The sequence below is a fragment of the Seriola lalandi genome, unplaced genomic scaffold (genome assembly GCF_002814215.2).
Source record: "Seriola lalandi dorsalis isolate HSWRI2012SDOR001 ecotype SW California unplaced genomic scaffold, Sedor1 jcf7180002054502, whole genome shotgun sequence".
In the NCBI taxonomy this organism is placed as follows: domain Eukaryota; kingdom Metazoa; phylum Chordata; class Actinopteri; order Carangiformes; family Carangidae; genus Seriola; species Seriola lalandi.
In genome coordinates, this window is record NW_019525055.1 from 968,095 (window position 1) to 986,295 (window position 18,201).

Here is an 18,201-nt window from a genome sequence, read left to right on the forward strand (position 1 = left end):
CCCACCCCACCCCACTCCACCCCACACTCAACTTTCTTTTTTTTTCTTGCTCAGATATTGAAATCTGAATTTGCTGTAAACCTAGAGAAACCTGGCTAAGCTGCAATTGTTTTAGTGTTTGAGCAACATGTAACTTTTTAAAAGCAAGTGAAAATTAATGCTCAGACCTACAGCAAGGTCATAAATGAACAAAAAAAAAAGACCTGGCCTGCTGTTTGATTTCTTGGCCTGCAGCTTAATATATCAAAGTTAACTGTGCTAGTATGCTGGTGTTTTTCAGAGGGTTTTATGTTTACGCAGTAATATAAATTTACATCTGCAGCTCACCAGTGAGCCTGCCCGGAGCCTGGGGTTTGGTGTCCGTACGTGGTGTTCCTTTGCTTCATATTAGGAGAATGAATGCAGTATATTTCTAAAGGTAAGACAGTCCCTTTATCAGCTCTCATCATCTGCACCTCGCACATTAAAAACTCCTGTCTGGATCTGCACGGACATTATTTCATCCTTGCATGTCTGACTGTTGTTTCAACCTGCTCCCTCTTTCTTTGGCTGTGTCTCCACTGCTCCATTGCAGCTGCTGGGAAACTCCTTTTAGGAAAAACTGACATATAAAAAAGATGCACCGTTTGCACGTTTGTTTTTTGGTGTGCGTCTAATTTAAACATTTGCATACCTATTATATATAAGATCTTTAAATTACTCTCATGATTAAAATCAAATTTTTAATAAGGATCCTATCACTTTTTTCTTCTCAACTTTTCTTTGTTGTCATTTTAGTTTCCATTATGCTATTTTAAAATATAAATCTCTGACTGACTCTGATTATGTACTTCCATTCACAATACATATCTAAATTTTTTCTGTTAATTTCAAATTTTTCAAATATAAAGGGAAGTAAATTCATTTTGAGTTTACAGCAAATCTTTAAAGCCAAGCCGGTTATTCTGCTGCTCCTGTGGCTGTTATAATAATGGTCAGGAGACATTTGACAGTTATTTACAGTTAAACCTGTTTTTACTGTGCTGTGGAAACAAAACCAGTGACAGAGCAGTGAGCTTGTCTGTCTGTCCCTCTCACTTCATGTTGGCTTGCCTTCCTCTGGAATCCCTTTGCATATCAATGACTTCATGTCAAAACAAGCCCCAAATCCTCCACTTTACTGTGTGTGTGTGTGTGTGTGTGTGTGTGTGTGTGTGTGTGTGTGTGTGTGTGTGTGTGAATGAGAGAGGGCTAGAAAGAAAAAAAAATATTGCAGGGGTTTGTGCACATATCTGTGTGGCGATATGTGCAGGTGATATGTGCACACAAAAAGAGACTGTGTGTTTGTTTGTGTGTGTGTCTGTGCATCTCTGTGAGCCTGAGTGACTGCCCGTAAGCCTAGACTGGAGGTTAAAAGTCCAGTGTTTCTCTCTGATCATATTCCTGGCAGGCTGACCAAGTACCAACAGAGAGAAAGAGAGAGAGAGAGAGATATGTTCCTCAAGTGAGAAGAAGGCAGAAAAACATTTTCCTTCTGTCACTTTTCCCTATGCATATCTCCATATCAGAGAGTGTGTGTTTGTTTGTGTTTGTAGTTTTCAGTATGGGGGAGGTATCACTGGAGCAACCAATGCAAGGCAAAATCTGCAGCTAATGATTGTGCAGTTAGTGGAACTGTGGTAATGGTAATCATATTTTTGTGCATAAGTATTGTGCTCTCAAACACACCCAAAGCAACCTGTGAGCTTTGATAGTCACTTTCTGCATACCAATTTTTGCATGTAAACTAAACTTTAATTTGATGAATGTTAAGGTACTTGTACATCAGTACTTCCATTTACTGCTACTTTACATTTCTACTCCTCTATATTCCAAATGCAAATATTATACTTTTTAGTTCAATACATTTATTAAGTAGCAAAAGTGAGAAAATCTGACGATGCAGTAAGAATATTCCATCCTATTTTCTTCCTTTTTTTTCTAATTCTTGTGTTCCGTCTTGTTTTCAAGCTACAGATGTGGCTTTATAGCCTTTTTTAAAAGTAATTGACAACCCTAACCCTAACAAACAGCAGACTTACTGCACTGACAGATAATTAGGAAAATTTGTTTTTTATAGTGCAACTATATTCAGAAATATTTTTTTGAGGGTGGGGGTTTTGCAGATGAAAGTGTCCAACAGTGTACAGAATCATTACATTTTGCTTCACCTCAACCCATTATAACAGTAAAACACTACATCATCAAAACAGTCTTTTTTTCTGCATAATGACTTTTGCCTTTGTTACTGTAAGGACATTTTGCTAACCATACTTTTGTAGCTTAATTTTGCTTAAATAAGCTGTTGAAAGCTTGACTTGTAATGTACTTGTAATGGAGTATTGCCTAATGTCCCGCTACAGGCTTTGTGAAGAGGGTCTTTCATGTCTCTCACCTCCACCACCAAGTGGCGCTGTTGAAAACACGCTGCGCTGAAAAACAACTTCCGAGACCCGCTTCGAAAACAGGAAAGTGCCTTCGTTGACTTTGTCGGAGAAGAGCAAGATGGCTACCCTGGACGTAGATGATTTTATTCAACAGAACCGAGCTCTGGCCGACCAGGTGGAAACGTTTCGAGGTTACTGGGAGAGTGAAAAACACTGGCAGGCCAGGAGAGAGTTCATCCTGAGGAACATCAACGACTACGACTTCCAGCAGCTCGACCACTTGCTCTCTCTGTCCATGGTCTGGGCCAACAACGTCTTCCTCGGCTGTCGGTGCGTGAAATAACACGTTTCACATTTTAGTACATATGCACCCTTTATCGGGCAGGCTTTTGTTTTGACTTTTTTCCTGAGCTGTAGGATATAAAAACCACTCCACAGCTGATGAAGCTCCTCAGTCCAGGATCAGGCTAGCTTAGCGACTTAGCGCTGGACTTTAAAGCTGTCGTTGAAATTTACCTTAGATATATTTACCAAACCTGTCAGTAATTCCTCATAATCTAAGACCTTTCACTTCTAAAAGTTAAACCTCTTGTTTGACATTACTTCTGATAAGTCACTGAACTTGCCTTTGTGCGGTTTGTTGAAAAATGTTTTCGTGTGCGAAATCTTCTTCGTCTCCCGCTCTCAACACTTGACGGGCTCACTACTGCCCCCTGTGTCCGTACAACGACTGGCAACTTGTGGGCTCTGCTCATACTGCAGCTGCACCGGGTGTTTTTCTTCCTGAATCAGAGAGATGATGAGGATTGGCCGTTGTTTCAAATGTAATACTTTGTGGGCATCATGATATGAAGCAAGTTGTCTTGGCTTCAACAGTTGCCACAACCAGTTCATTAAGTGAGAATATTCTATCATATTTTAACAGCTACATTTCTCATAATTTTTGTCCAGCAACTTGTATCATTTTGTCTTGTTGTCAAGCTTCAAACTTTCAAAGCATTTTTAAAGAAACTGAGACAAATAGAATACAGCTTTTTTTTTTCTTTTGGGAGTTTTTATGGCATGAATGTGGGTTTTTAGGTTAAAGTGTCCAACACTTTACAGAATCATTAACTTTTGCCATTATTTGACCCACTATAACAATAAAAGGCTACTTACACATAAATATATAATTAATAATAATAAAATAATGAAAGCAGCCTGGCTGAATTTTGAGGTCAATATCAGTATTTTTCAGTTTCAAAAATCCACTAACATATCAGTTAATACAAAACATTTTCCTTTTAATACTTTAAGGATCCTTAAATTTACTGTTGAAAAAAACATTTGTCAGTGCTCTCTGGTGGACATATAGAGACTGTTTCTAAAATTGTCAAACATGTTTTGACATTTCTATGCTGATTTCCTGTTTTGATGTCCTATTTGTCTGCATCTTGAATTCATTATCATTTAAGAAAAGGAATTAGCAACAGAACAAGAAGTTGAAAATAGGAAATGTTTGTCTGATGTCCTTGAAATATGACTTTGAATTTTCAACTCATTGTTCACGACACTATAAGCTCTTTGAAATAATATGGACAACAGAGATTAATTAAGGATGCTGAATAATTGTGGGTTATTTTGCACTGTTGGCAGGTACAGCACAGAGCTCCTGGAGAAAGTGAAGGAAATGGCTGAAGGCATCGTGGTGGAAGACGCACCGGTCTTCAAGACAAGAGATGAGATTATTAAGAAGCAACAGGTGCGTCTGTGGGCACACACATACACACAGATATAAAATTTCTCATGAAAAAAAATTCTCATGTATTTCTCTCTTCTATCACAGGGTCGATGACCAGCTCAGTCTCCTCTGGTTGTATCGGATGAAAACTGATGGGACTCAGTTGTTCTGTACACACAGGCTGTGCTTGTAACACGTGGCACCACATTTCTGTGGCATTTTAACCATCCTACATTATTTATGACGGATGTGATAAGAGTAACATAGTAACATCTAAAATCTTTTTTATGAAACGCAAAGACTTGGTTTTTAGAATTTTAATTGTGTAGAGACATTAAGACGTTTTGGCAGTCTGATAGCTTCACTGCTCATTTATCTCTACATGACTGTTTTACATTTTTTAAAGTGTATTCATTGTTTTTAGTGCTGTTTTTATATCAGTTCAGATACAAGATGACACTGCATCTCGTCCTCATGTCTCTGTTTTGGGAATAAAAGACTTGTGATTTCTTTTTCTCCTGGGGTCATATTTTCTTTTTTTTCCCTAAGAATGATGTTAGAGATGGATCACAATTTGATTCTGTTTCAGATATTCTGTGAGTTCGTCAACAATTTAGGGCATTACTTTTCTCCTGTCATCATCTCACACATTTCAAGCAAATAGTAAATCAAAACAAAAAGGCTGCAGTGCAAAAACCAGAGTTCTGGTTTCAGAAGAGGTAGAATTTTAAATAGTGAAGCTGCATAATCCTACAGCTGTACATCACAACACGATGTCCACCTACTCTTCTACTTTTACAGTTTTTATAAACTTTAAAAATCAAGAGCAAAACTTGTTTCAAAGTCTGAAAAATGTGTTTTATTATGTTTATACAGCATATTGTTATAAGTATACATTTTCTTGTTTAATTCACAAAATTTTTTATAACATATCCCTTCTGCTTATTAGGTGAAATAAGTCACTAACCACAATATGACCTTTACCGTCTCAGAAAAGAGGAAATCTGTTTTATGATGACTGTCTTCCATTGATTATTTAGCTGAGTTGGGCAGGGTTAAGTCATAAATTTATACTCAAGTGGTCTTTTAATTGGGTATCACATACAAATAAAACGAGACAAATCCAGGCATGAAACCAACTTTGGGAAAACTGTTGAAGCAGGGTTTGAACTGCAAGCGAGTGTAGTTGTCTCTCCAGCAATTTGATCTGTCAATCCTCCAACTTCTCTCATTTAAAGCAAATGAAAAAAAAAAAATATATATATATATATATATATATGCATGTGACAGCACTGCTTTTATCCTCTGCTTACTTGTTAATTTATATGTCAGCTATGTCATTTCAAGAGAAGGATCAAAAGAACTGACATCACTCAGGCGGACACGCGTCACCGGCAACAAAGCGTTTCGAAAGTCAATTACTTTGTGTGGCAGGTGAAATAAGAAAACTGTGTGGGCACAAGCATCACATGAGCTGTCATGAGAGGGAGCAGAAAACAGTCCTGCATCTACCTTCCGTTTTCTTAAATTCTGGACTCTGATGACTAATACAGGCGTATTATAGACAACAAGAACAGAGGAGAACATGATGTAGAAGTACACCCAGCATGTTAAGTATTTTTATCAACTTCATGCTGATTCTCATTGTCTTTAACCTTTACAGATTTGTACTTGCTGTGTCGGGTCGTTCCATTAGCCACGAATGAACTACAATGATATGCACAAGAACTGTTCAATTCCTCATCTCGTGGGCTCCTTTGCTCTACATACATTTTGACAGCTTTCAACAAAGAACGGCAGACTGGCTCAATTAGCTGACTTAAGGAAAATTAAATGTTGATTGAAATTAAAACAGTATTTCCTTATTTCAGCTGGGATTCCCACAGCCTTTTCAACAACTAACCCTGATCTCCACTTTGGGATCTGCAGTCCGAGCTTATCCTGTCCCATCCTAGTGTTAATATTTACTTTCTCATAACACTCCCTTTCAAACATATATCATCTGCTACCTTGGAGAAGAAATGATTAAAATAAAAGCTCAGAGCTGGCGAGCCACGGAGTCATGATTCATCAGTGCAAGGGAGACTTGGCGCTGTTGCAGCCTGTGACGTCTGTGAGCCCAAACCTACAGTGTCTTAAAATAACAGAGATATGCTGGAACAGATCAGGTATTGTTCTTTGATGATATCAACTCTGAAAAAGGCATTTTCTGGGTTATTCCACGACTTTCAAAATATGCTGATTTGGTCATCAACCTGCCCTTTCCAAACAGTCAAGTTGTGCACACCAGCGGACGTTACAAAAAAAGAAAAAAAATTCCAAAGGACAAAAAAAAAAAATCTGTAAAACTCAAACACTAACAGTCCAACCAAATCCAACCAAACAACAAAGATATATTACAAATTCTGTTAGCAATAACTTATTTCACATCATGCAATAAAAAAAGTAAAATTAAGGACAAGAAACAAATAAAAGATTGATTTCCCTCCCTCGTTTTCCTCAGATGTATTGGCAAGCAAGATAATGTCCATTCTGGTTCGGTTGTTCTCTGGATGTTTTGTTTTTTTTTGGGTGGCACTTGAGTTCTTCTGATATAGTTGCTGTTTTTTTTTTTTTCTTGATGAGGTAAAAAATGAGAGACTGAAGTACTGGGATAATGAAGAGAGGATGATGGAGAGGAAGGAGAAGAGAGCGAGAGAATCTCAGACGTCAACCCAGCTCTGCTCCACGATGGCCGTCACCCTCTTCTCGTACTCCCTCTTGTTTTCCTGATAGAGCTGTGCAGCCTGACTGTTGGCCGGACTGTTGGGGTTTGGCTCATCCAGCAACGACTGTGGAAAATAAGATATGTAATGAAAATATCCACTGTAACTTATCAGCTTTAAAATACCAGGCAAGATTCTCTGAATGAGAACGTACCTGTATATAATGTAATGTATACAAACAATATACATATACCAAATTTATGAGGAGATAAAGATCTATGTATACACTACATCACATGTAGAATGTCTCCCTTTGGAACAGAAAACGTAGGTTCGATTGCACATGAATTTACACATGAAAAGGGAATTATCAATAAAAATGTATTTAATAATTTAGCATCCACTGAAATAAGACTTAAATGCAGTAAAAATGATCCCATCTAAAACATACACATCCATCCATGCAACAAATAACAGACAATAGCCCATGTATTTCAATCACTCCAATGCATTCATTGATGACATTAACTGAGGTGAATGCAGTGCAGGTAAAACATAAAAAAAAAAAACTAAAAACAAATAACAGTTATGAATGCCAGGCAGACCACGTTAACTAGAACGCTTAAAGGCAGTCACACCAACCAACCTGGATGGAGGTGAGTATGGACGACACATCATACGTGGGGCTCCAGCGATTCTGGAGGATGTCTAAACATATACTGCCATCTGCATAAACTGGAGAACACAACATGTTCAAGCTTCAGACCACGGAGATCAACATCACAACACATGTTATATCTCAGCATCAATGTCACCGAGATAATTATCTTCGCATTTAGTAAAGACTGAATGTACAACGCATCAACAAATAGATGGTGAACATTAACCTAGCAGACTGTTACAATTTCTCTAGCTAGGAGTATACTCCAAATGCTCTATATGAATTTGCTTTGTTATATATGGAGTAAGCCAGCCCGATGGAACTGACTAAATTCATGTCATTATGGACTGGGAAAGGAGATGAATGGGAGGTAACTGCTTGAATGAGGAGGAAAGGAGTAACTTTGAGCCTTGAAACAAACTGTGCCTCATCCAAAGTTCAAGCATCTTGTACGTCATACACAAATAAATGTAAACTGTAGACATTGGTTATGAATAAAGCAACGCTTTGTTCTATTTTCAAACGCACGGTTTAAAGTCAGTCAATGTGCATGAGTATGAGTATGTCTGAGCAGCTGTGTCACTTACCATTTGGGTGAAACATTCTGGACACAAACCGAACCGTGGGAGGCTTGTTTGGGTACTCCTCTGAAAACTCTATCAGAAGCTTAAACGTTCCTGCAGCGACACAGAGGGGGAAGGGGGAGGGAGAAGGTGAGAGGCAGAGAGAATGACAATACAGAGGGAGAGAGTGTGTTGAGGGGTGCACATAAGTAATTTTTGAGGAGAATACAGGTGCGAAGGATCGAGGAGGTCAGACAAAGCGAGAGAAACAATTACGTTACTAAAAATATCACCAGCCCGACTAGAACGAGAGACTAATCCCTCACTGAGGTACAGATGTCGACTGCAGGCTAAAAAGAAAAAAAATAAGGGAGAGATGATTAACAAAGAGAAAACTATAAACTCTGAGTCAGCACTTCTCATGCCTGAGACGCAGAAAAAGTGGGTGTATGTACATACACCGATCAGCCATAACATTATGACCACTTGTCTAATATTGTGTAGACCTCTGAAGGTGTGCTGTGGAATCTGGCACAAACACGTTAGCAGCAGATCCTTTAAGTCCCGTAGGTTGCGAGGTGGGGCCTGCAGCCCACATTTGCTCGACTGGATTGAGATCTGGGGAATTTGGCCAAGTCAACATCTTGAACTCATTGTTGTGATCCTCAAACCATTGCTGAACCATTTTTGCAGTGTGGCAGGGTGCATTATCCTGCTGAAAGAGGCCACTGCCATTAGGGAATACAGTTTCCATGAAGGCGTGAATGGCAGGACCCAAGGTTTCCCAGCAGAACATTGCCTCAAGTATCTCACTGCCTCCTTGCTTGCTTGCCCTCTTCCCATAGTGCATCCTGGTGCTATCTCTTCCCCATGTAAGCGTGATTCATAAGACCATGCCACCTTCTTCCATTGGTCCGTGGCCCAGTTCTCATGCTCATGCTCCCATTGTAGGCGCTTTTGGCAGTGGACACGAGTCAGCATGGGCACTCTGACCCAACTGTGGCTATGCAGGCCCATACACACCCACTGACAGGTGCCATTGTAACGAGATAATCTATGTTATTCACTTCACCTGTCACTTTTTTCATGAAACACTCATTCAGTCGTAAATGAAATAAATCAATGATTATAAAAAGGTAAAGAGCAGACTTGAAGGTTTAATTTGGGGGCATGAGATTATTCCTTCATATACTTTATCAGCTTTTGTGATTATATAATGCAATCATGTTATTGCTCTACAAATTTCGGTTGACCCAGGTAATAATTCTGAGCAGGCTGCAACTCAAACTGGGTCTCCTGGATGGTATTTCATGTGGCTCACCCCCACCAACACAGCCCATTATTTATCTTAGGGCTGACTTCTGTCTGACACATCAATGGAATTTCTTTAAATATTTTATGTACATTTTGGTTTCTTGCCTCATTCTGAGAGGCCAATTTATTGCCTTATTCTGAATGGTCGGTTTGTAACTTTATTCTGATTGATGGGTTTATACAAATCAACCAATCAGAAGATGACTGCAAATTAATCAACCAAGGTAAAGCTACAAACAAACCAATCCGAATATGCCTACCAACCAACAATTTATAGGTGCAAGGATGTTTTAGAGTGTGTGTGATTTTTTCCTCAGTCATGTTGATTTCTTGGGTGTGTAATCCACGATCACCCTCAGACTTCCATGTTTTTTACAACACACTGCCCAGAAGGCTGTAACAATTGGATTGAATAATACAACTCTACGATAATAACAGTGCAGGAGAAAGTTAAATCAAATCCAGATCTCGAATAACTTACCATCTTCAAATGGCGTTCCCACAGGCCTTCAGACGGTGGAGAGAGAGAGAGAGAGAGAGAGAGAAATAAAATTATTTCCAAATTCCAAAAATCCCCACTGCTACCAATAAGGCATTGGCTTGTAGAAAACATAACCATTACCATTTATACAAGAGCATGCTCTATACAGACACCTGAGTCTTTATTTACTCGGCTCCTCACATTCACAGTCTGTGTAACTGGGCCGATCAAAACAGCTGAATTCACGTTTTACATTTCTAGCAGCTTCCACTTTGACTTTGAATTAGGTGAGGAACTATTAACAAGTCTATTTTTATTTTAAACCAATGTGTTATTCCATGGTTTGTTTTTGTTACACCTTCTTGTTGTTGAGTTTTAAAATTACTTCCAGCGATCCAATTTTCTTGTGTTCTTGATGTTTTATTACCTCTTGCATCCCTTTTGAATTTCATACCACCAGTACTTCTGAGTTTAATAAGAGCAAGTCCCTTCCTGCTTTTTCATGATTCATTCTCCCTCCCATGCACTTTAAATTAATCTCTGAAAAGTCACTCTTTTGGTTTGGTTTTATGTATTCCTCCTTCCTTCCTTTTCTCATCAACTCTACCCTCAACAGTGTCTCTCAGCCTGTTCTTCCATCAAACACCTGCTGAGTCTCTACATGCTGATTTTCCAGACTGCTCTGTGCCACAATCGGGGCTGTAATCAGAAATATTTTTGAACTGTGGGAGAACGTAGAGAATGAGAATGCACCAAGGGTGGGTTTGTGGGGGAACCTGTGCATCATAATCACAGTGGCACAGTAGAGACAGCAGGGAGTTGGATTTAGAGCATGACTCACCCAAAAATAACAGCGTTCCAAAGCATGATGTTGTTCTCTGATGGTGCTCCGCTCACGCCTGTGGGAGGATCTTCTTGAAGTCTGGGTAAGACAGAGAGAAAGAAACATGGTAAGAGAAACACAGAGGGCGACATGGAAAGACAGACAGCAAGATAGGCACAGAGAAAGGGACAAAAAGAAGGAGAGAGCAGGAAGCAAGGTGGGAAGAATAAAAACGAAAGAAAAAATACAAAAAGTAAAGATAAAGACAAAGAAAAAAAATGATGGGGGAGGAAGAGACAAAGAAGAAGGAGGGGAAAAGGAGAGACAAGGATTGGGAGAGAGTGTGAGGATTTTAATTAACACCTTCACTGCAGGATAATTATCAGTCAAAACACAAACTGCTGTATCAACATGACTTCAGTAGACAGCCAGGCTTGCAGGATCAAGTGCTCTGTGTTCATCCTGCTGTCACATGTCAGTAAACATACGCAACACCATTAACACTCATCTGAAGCACTGCTGTACCAAGAGCATCAAAGTCCTGGTGGTGCTAAGCCCTTTAACCAATGAGTTGACCTTCACCTGAAATTACTTCTCACTAATGTGTATAAACCACAGATGAAGAAGCGGCACTTTGATCATTTCTATCAATACATGTTTTTCTTGTTGCTCTCCATTGCGGATATATACAGTGTATAAATATATATATAAATAAATAAATAAATAACATACTGAAGACCAGTTCATTAAAGTTTGGGACAAATGTCCAGTGTCTCCCCTTTTCCCAAGAAAAAACAGGTGCAGATGAAGTGATGTGTTTTTAAACTTGGCAGCAGCAGCAACACTGGTCTGACAAAATCACCCCACACATAAATTAAAGACTACGGCTGTTATTTCAGCAATATTTACTTGTAAAATGATCAAGCAGAACGTCAGAAGCGACAGAATATCTTTCTTATTTTGTATCTCACACAGCACAGTTTGGGTAACTGCTCTGCCTCCCTGCCACTCACTGAACAGGGCAGACACAGAGAGAGGTGTGTCTCTCACTCTAGGGGCGGTGTTGGCAACTCTTAGCCAACACTGCCATGGTTTGTTCAAAAAGTCGCCAAATTTGTCACACTCAGCTGACCAGTGGTGTAACTTCATCACAAACTCAACTCAACTTTTCACTCAGGGATGTAGCGCGGACCAATTCTGCCGAAATTTGATGTCAACTACAGAAACAACAAAATGTCAACTACAGAAAGTCAAACTCCAACAACAGGAAATGCAAAGACATAGTGATTCACTGTTTTGTTGTTCGAGAGATAGAAAACCAGTAACAACTGTTTTGATGATTGATTACTTGTTTGGTTATCCCATTTATCACGTTAAAATGGAGACGTGTTTGTTTTACTAATGTGTGCATTAGATGCTTAAAAGTGGTAAAGTCCAAATTACCTGCTTTGGAAGAGCAACAGTCCAAAACCCTCACATTTTCAGAATTAAACGAAAAAAAAAAAAAAAAAAAAAAAAAAAAAGCAAAAGCAACATTTGAGCACTCTGAAGCTGCTAATCTTTTGACCTTTTTGCGTGATTAATAACTTTAATGACAAACTGATTATCAAAATAGTTGGTGAGAGTTTTCTGTCTACTTAAAAGTAGACAAAATAGAAAATATAGACAAATTATAAACATATTTGTTTTTGATTCCTGACATTTTACAGCCAAAGTGATTCATCACATACCCCAAAATAATCAGAGATGGATTCATCATTAATGTAAATAATCATTTAGCTTAAGCTCCACAAAGAAAATTGCCCAGATCTGTTTAACTGAAGGGTGATCTCTGCCTAGCAACAAAGATGTCAGCAAATCAAAACAGACAGATGCTGCAGGGCAACATTTTAGATTAAGTTTCCGTCAACCTTCACTGGTGTGTCAAACTATTGGTAGGTAAACAGTTAATAGGAATACAGGTATGAAACAGGTTTGTGTTGGATTTAGCCCACATGATGTGTGGCCAGTGTGTAGGAGACTACTATTTAGTTTGCCAGGTCCCCTACTGAAACTCATACATGCTAAATGCACTGATGCTACATTATTGTATGACATTAAAAGGTCCTGCTTCAGATCACCAACACATGTAGGCCAAGTTCAGAATCACCACAGACTATTTAGGCATGCAATACGAAGCCTAGTATAAAAGCTGATTTAATAAGAGCTTACAGCTATAAAACAAGGTAGGCTGATTTCTGTGTCTGTGTGTGAGTGTAGATCCATGTCTAAGTCCCGAGCTGCAGACGGACCCACTGCAATTAACCTCATTTACTGTAATCTGCCTGAGCTCTCTGCTGTTAGACTGAGGCTCCACTCAACTTCCCTCCTAGAAAGACTGATAGTTACTTTATTTTACTTGGAAACTAGGGATTACTGACCAGTCTTGCAGACAACAAATTAGGAGAAGTAGTGGGCAGCATTTTTTAGGGTTAGGGGGAGACCATGTGATGGTTTTGTATAATTCATCAGAAAATAATTTGCAGCTGTATGCCTCTCTGCTTTATTTCTTTGTGAAATTAATATCTTTGGGTTTGAACTGTTAGGTGGACAAAATAAGATATTTGAAGACATAATCTTGAATTTTTCACAAAAATCTTATAGATTACCATCAAACAATTAACTACCGGGGAAAATAGTGACCAGATTAATACATAGTGAAAATAATTGTTAGTAGTAGCAACAGTATGATTTCTGTAATAACATACAAAAACAATGTGGTCAAGGAAACCCTTCATATACTGTAGTTAATTCAGTAACTGATGTACATATAATAACTTCTGACTAAGGTCTGCCTAAAATGATCTAGTTTAGTGAGATCAAACAACTGGAGTAACAGAATGAGAAACACATAGCCTTTAATGGTGCTAAAATAGCTTTCAGAGTAAGATAAGGCTGCTCCAATTTCTCATTATCAACCCAAGTCAGACTAGGTCACAAACTACTGTAAATTATTATTAAGCTGTATCCCCACCAAATAAGGCTGAACAAATATAAAGTGATGGTACTAAAGTGTAAAGTGAAGGTTACTGGCTTCACAATGTCAAATTGATTCTAAAAATACATTTGGAGAATAAATGAAAGTCATGCTTTACTATTATCTATAAAACCTGAAAATATTATTTACCAAAAAAGGACCATGGTTTTAGAACTGGTCATACAGTAGAGGTAAAAAGAAACATGCTTATTTAAACAGCACTTCAGCAGCAAAGTGTCATTTCGGGTCCAAAGTACTGAGCCAAAACATCACACTAATGTGTTGCTGTTCAATCAGTGACACAGCTCAGTTTCAAGACACGTGTTGTGCAAATAATTTGACTTACAGATCAACCAAGGCAGGTTAGGCAATATCACGCAGGGCTGAGTTCAATCAGCCAGCCCTGGCGTGGACACACAGGCTGATCCAGGAATGTGCCATTGTGTCTTCAGTGTGTTACACTTTACCACCTGGGGACTGGCACAGCAGAGTAGAATTACAGTGACACCTTATCTCCCCCTGGTTCAACTGCTGTTCTTAGTAGAATAGCTTAGCATCTTTTTTCCACTGACAGGTGTGTGAATAACACACAAACACACACACACACCTACTGCGGGGTGCCATATGGAGCAAGGCAACAGATTGGGGATAGCAGGTATCACAAGCAGCCCCTTGCCAGGTGTGATTTCCCCAAGAAGCCCAAACATATTCTTCTTGTCTTCACAGCATGAGTCTGATATTACCATTTACATTAGAATGATGTATGGACTATTCATCTACACTAATACTTAGTAAAAAACAGCAAGACGAGATGCCCATTCTTCACATTGAGATTCACCAGGACCACACACTCCGAGTTGTGCAACACCTGCAAGCCACGTTGTTGCCAAGGGGGACTGAGACCAATATGTTAGCTGGCTGGTTGAATGTTGCTGCATTTTCAGCATCAGAGTTAAAACTCACAGATTTGCAGACTGTGCTGAGTAATTAAGATAAACCCTGTCACATTTATCATCTGATCGGGGCTAGTTACGCCAAGACAAAGGGTTTGCTGAATTGTCCACAAGTCTTTTGTTCAGTCAAATTTCATCAACCTCAGGTAACCTCAGCTACCTGAAACTGCACCTACCCACAAACTAACAAACAAACAAACAAACAAACACACAAACAAACTGGTCAGTTAAAATAAAAAAGACTAACGTTATCCCCTGGGTATGAAACACTGCATAAAGCCAAATTGCCTTCTTCAGATATCGTCAAATAACACTCTAATTATCATATAGTGTCTTTGTCAATCCTATACAGGCCAGATGCCGAGACAAGCCATGTAAATTAACACGTTTATGTCACAATAACTCCAGTCTAGCTTTATATACAATATTCTTTGGACACCAGCAGTTAACGCTAAGCTAAGCTAGCTACCGACAGCTCCATCGGCTAACGCTGCTAGCTCCACACAAACACAACAAATTACTGCCAAAAATTTGCGGTACCTTTTAAAATCTCTCATAAGCCGTCTCCTTGCCGGGGTCGACATTATTCAAAATATGTTTTAAAAAACCAGGACCATAAAAAGAATACGATCCGAAACCAAATACGGTGTTTCTTCCGCTTGTAGCCCTTTTCTTCTTCTCTCAAAACAACTGGCTAGCTAGCTATTTATGGTGACGTAGGTTGCTTACAGTGTTGGCCAACAGAGGTACAACCCCTTTTATGTCAGAGACGATGTTGATGTAAAAATGTTAATCATAACGCTTCCCCAATGAAAGCCAACTATATTTCTGATGATATAAGATATGGGATACAATTAACTTGTTTTATCCAGGACCGCAAGTCTAGAAACGGTTTAGTCATAATACAATTTTTTAACTCTAAACACCCATTCTGTGACATTCTAACATGAGGACAACAGCCCATATTGTTGCAAAATCATATAAGAATTGAAAGTGTTTCTGAGATACTTGTATGAGGGCATTTTTCTTTTTAATATCGCATGCAAAGTGAGCAAGTCTACACTTTTGCATTCTTTATAGCCATGGAGAAATTTTGAGACAAATGTGCCCCTGGCCTGTGCTGCTAGTTAAAAATCATGCTTGAACTTTAAGTATTTTATTAATGTTGGAGATGGTGCTAGAGGCTAGAGTCTGAACCCCTCCCAATAGCTTCCTGCCACAACAAGTCCACGTAGGCTTATTACAGGACACTACACAAAATGTTATAGGAAACCATCCAAGGAAACCTGTGATGCCGGTCACATTTTCTGACTGCAGAGCTCCTCTGCTGTCAATCATGTAATATTAAATATCAGAACATACAAGGCACATACTCAGTATAGACGGACTCAGAAAAAAACACAGACATATAGATTTCCTGTGATAGGCTACTCGATGTTGAATTTAGTCCACAATATCAAAAAAGAGATCTATAGCCTTATATATATATATTGTACATACATAGGCATAACGTATATAGGCACGTAGTGATCTACTTTGCCTGTTATCATGGCAACAGTATAATTCATTTTCTGACTTTAAGAAAGCACACTCAGCCGTGTGCATGCCAGTGTAAGCTTCGGTACAAAAATGAAAACACTGCACAACTTTTCTTCAGCACACCACGCTTTATTCACTTTACTAACTCCTGTCTTTTTTGCCCGCCTCAGCCTTTTGTTTTCTGCCATCTTGCCCAAATGAAAGCAAGATAACTGCAAACATTTGGTGAAGTGAATAAAGCATGGTGTAGCAGAAAACAGCTGTGCAATGTGTTTTAATCTTGATGGGCAAACAGCATCAGCCATGTCGTCCATCTCTTGATGTGGGTAGAGAACAGTCTGTCTGTTAAAGAGGATGCAGCCTGTCATCCACCTAATACAATCACCCCACTTTGACTTCTGAACAGATGACAAGTGAAAATAAAAATTAATGTGCACCAGTCTAATAATCTACTCAGCAGTAAGTGGCTTACATTTAATCTACATAATCCATCTGTAGCTAATGTACTCTGCCTGCATGGTCCTGTCTCTACAGTGATTAACATCAAGTGAGAGAAAATATGGACAGACTTAAATCAACTACTGCAGCGTCACTGGTTTATGTTATACTGCAACTTGTAAAATGTGATTAGGCCTTGCGTCACAAAAGAAAAATAAAACTATACAAGAGTGACTGACTAAAAGAGTAAATAGTCAAAGAACACAGCAGAAAATTCAAAGATTGTCAGTTTAGATAATCTGATATCAGAAAAAAGGGAAATTTGTGGGGAAGTGAAAATATGGCATCCATAAACATTTGTTGGAACGCATTGAACATCCCACATGGATGTGGATGTTTACTGACTCAGAGTGCATTCAGAGCAAAGCCATGGGAAATCACTGAGAGAAAACACATGTGTAAGGACATTAGACTCAATATCAGAACAGACACCCAGCAGCTTTATCATTAGAGTAGAACAGAAAAAAAGAAGTGGCATTTAATATAACAGTGCATCACACTGTACAAAACACAAAAGAGAATACTTCCTTTCGAAGCACTCTTGGAGTCAGATGTTTTTGTGCCTTTTCTTTCCATCATACTTGCTGATGTGTGATCACAGGCCTTGTGTGTGTGTGTGTGTGTGTGTGTGTGTGTGTGTGTGTGTGTGTGTGTGTGTGTGTGTGTGCACAGCAGTGGTCCATGAAAATTACAAATAACACGAGATAACACTAACCATCTTGCTTTCATGCTCGCACTGTTCTCTATGATTAGAATAATACTGCTAATTCAACAGGCCCCCTGTAAACACAGCACTCCGTTAGTGTGATTACTCCGGCAGTCAGGGAGAAAAACAAAGAAAAATTATTTGTCTTGCGAACGCTGTTTTATGTTTGTACTGTGGGTTTTAAATTGCATAGTAGGATTCTTGTAGTTGTTGCATTATTAGAGGGTTTGTGTTTGTCCTGTTTTTTTTTTTTTCTTCCTATAATAGTTTTCTTTCCTGTTTTATCATTTTCATCTTTTTTTTCTCTCTAGATTTTATATTTCATTTCTCATCAACTTCTCTTCTCATCTCCTGTTATTTTCTTTTTTTACAGTGATGCCTGGGGTTAAATTCACCTTCATAAATCAGCAATCACATGTTGATTACTCAGATTTTACTGGCGTTATTAGAGGTAAGTTGTAATACATATGCTGATTATGTAAATATATGCAGTTACATCTGTTGTAGAGCTGTTTAATTAATTGTCAGAAAAACAATCGCCAACTATTTAATAATCAATTGATTAATTTGCAAAGGGAGAATGAGAATTTGCTGCTTTTCTTTACTGATGTGTTAATAAACTGAATATCTTTGGGTTTCGGACAGTTGGTCAGACAAAACAATCAATACAATCAATATGATGAAACTGAAACTGTGTTTTTTTTTTACATTTTATAGCCCAAACAATTAATCATGAAAATAATCTGCAGATCGATGGTATGAAAGAAAGGTTTCTGTCATGATTTTGGCATTTACATTCAAATAAATATGATATCCA

At 38.6% G+C, this 18,201-nt stretch overlaps 2 protein-coding genes across 2 annotated transcripts; one reads left to right on the plus strand and one right to left on the minus strand.

Moving 5' to 3' along the window:
* The first annotated feature begins 2,490 nt into the window (after window positions 1–2,490).
* xtbd1 (XRN2 binding domain containing 1) lies at window positions 2,491–4,641 on the plus strand. The gene is made up of 3 exons (XM_023413080.2): window positions 2,491–2,735; window positions 4,041–4,146; window positions 4,231–4,641. The coding sequence occupies exons 1-3, from the start codon at window positions 2,524–2,526 to the stop codon at window positions 4,237–4,239; spliced, it is 327 nt and encodes a 108-aa protein (XP_023268848.1). The 5' UTR covers window positions 2,491–2,523; the 3' UTR covers window positions 4,240–4,641.
* Window positions 4,642–4,958: 317 nt separating this feature from the next.
* On the minus strand, window positions 4,959–15,342 carry ube2b (ubiquitin-conjugating enzyme E2B (RAD6 homolog)). Its single transcript, XM_023413075.2, has 6 exons — window positions 15,182–15,342; window positions 10,691–10,771; window positions 9,850–9,875; window positions 8,079–8,168; window positions 7,477–7,565; window positions 4,959–6,956 (listed from the first exon to the last, which is right to left on the minus strand). Exons 1-6 carry the CDS (start codon window positions 15,223–15,225, stop codon window positions 6,828–6,830), a joined length of 459 nt encoding a protein of 152 aa, XP_023268843.1. The 5' UTR covers window positions 15,226–15,342; the 3' UTR covers window positions 4,959–6,827.
* Between the last annotated feature and the right edge of the window lie 2,859 nt (window positions 15,343–18,201).

Excerpts from the sequence above, each read along its gene's own strand:
- xtbd1 (XM_023413080.2), top strand. The coding sequence starts at position 2,524 with ATGGCTACCCTGGACGTAGATGATTTTATTCAACAGAACCGAGCTCTG. Across the intron at positions 2,736-4,040 it reads AACGTCTTCCTCGGCTGTCG|GTACAGCACAGAGCTCCTGG; the intron begins GTGCGTGAAATA and ends CACTGTTGGCAG.
- ube2b (XM_023413075.2), bottom strand. The coding sequence starts at position 15,225 with ATGTCGACCCCGGCAAGGAGACGGCTTATGAGAGATTTTAAAAG. Across the intron at positions 9,876-10,690 it reads TGGAACGCTGTTATTTTTGG|GCCTGTGGGAACGCCATTTG; the intron begins GTGAGTCATGCT and ends CACCGTCTGAAG. Across the intron at positions 7,566-8,078 it reads CAGAATGTTTCACCCAAATG|TTTATGCAGATGGCAGTATA; the intron begins GTAAGTGACACA and ends TGTGTTCTCCAG.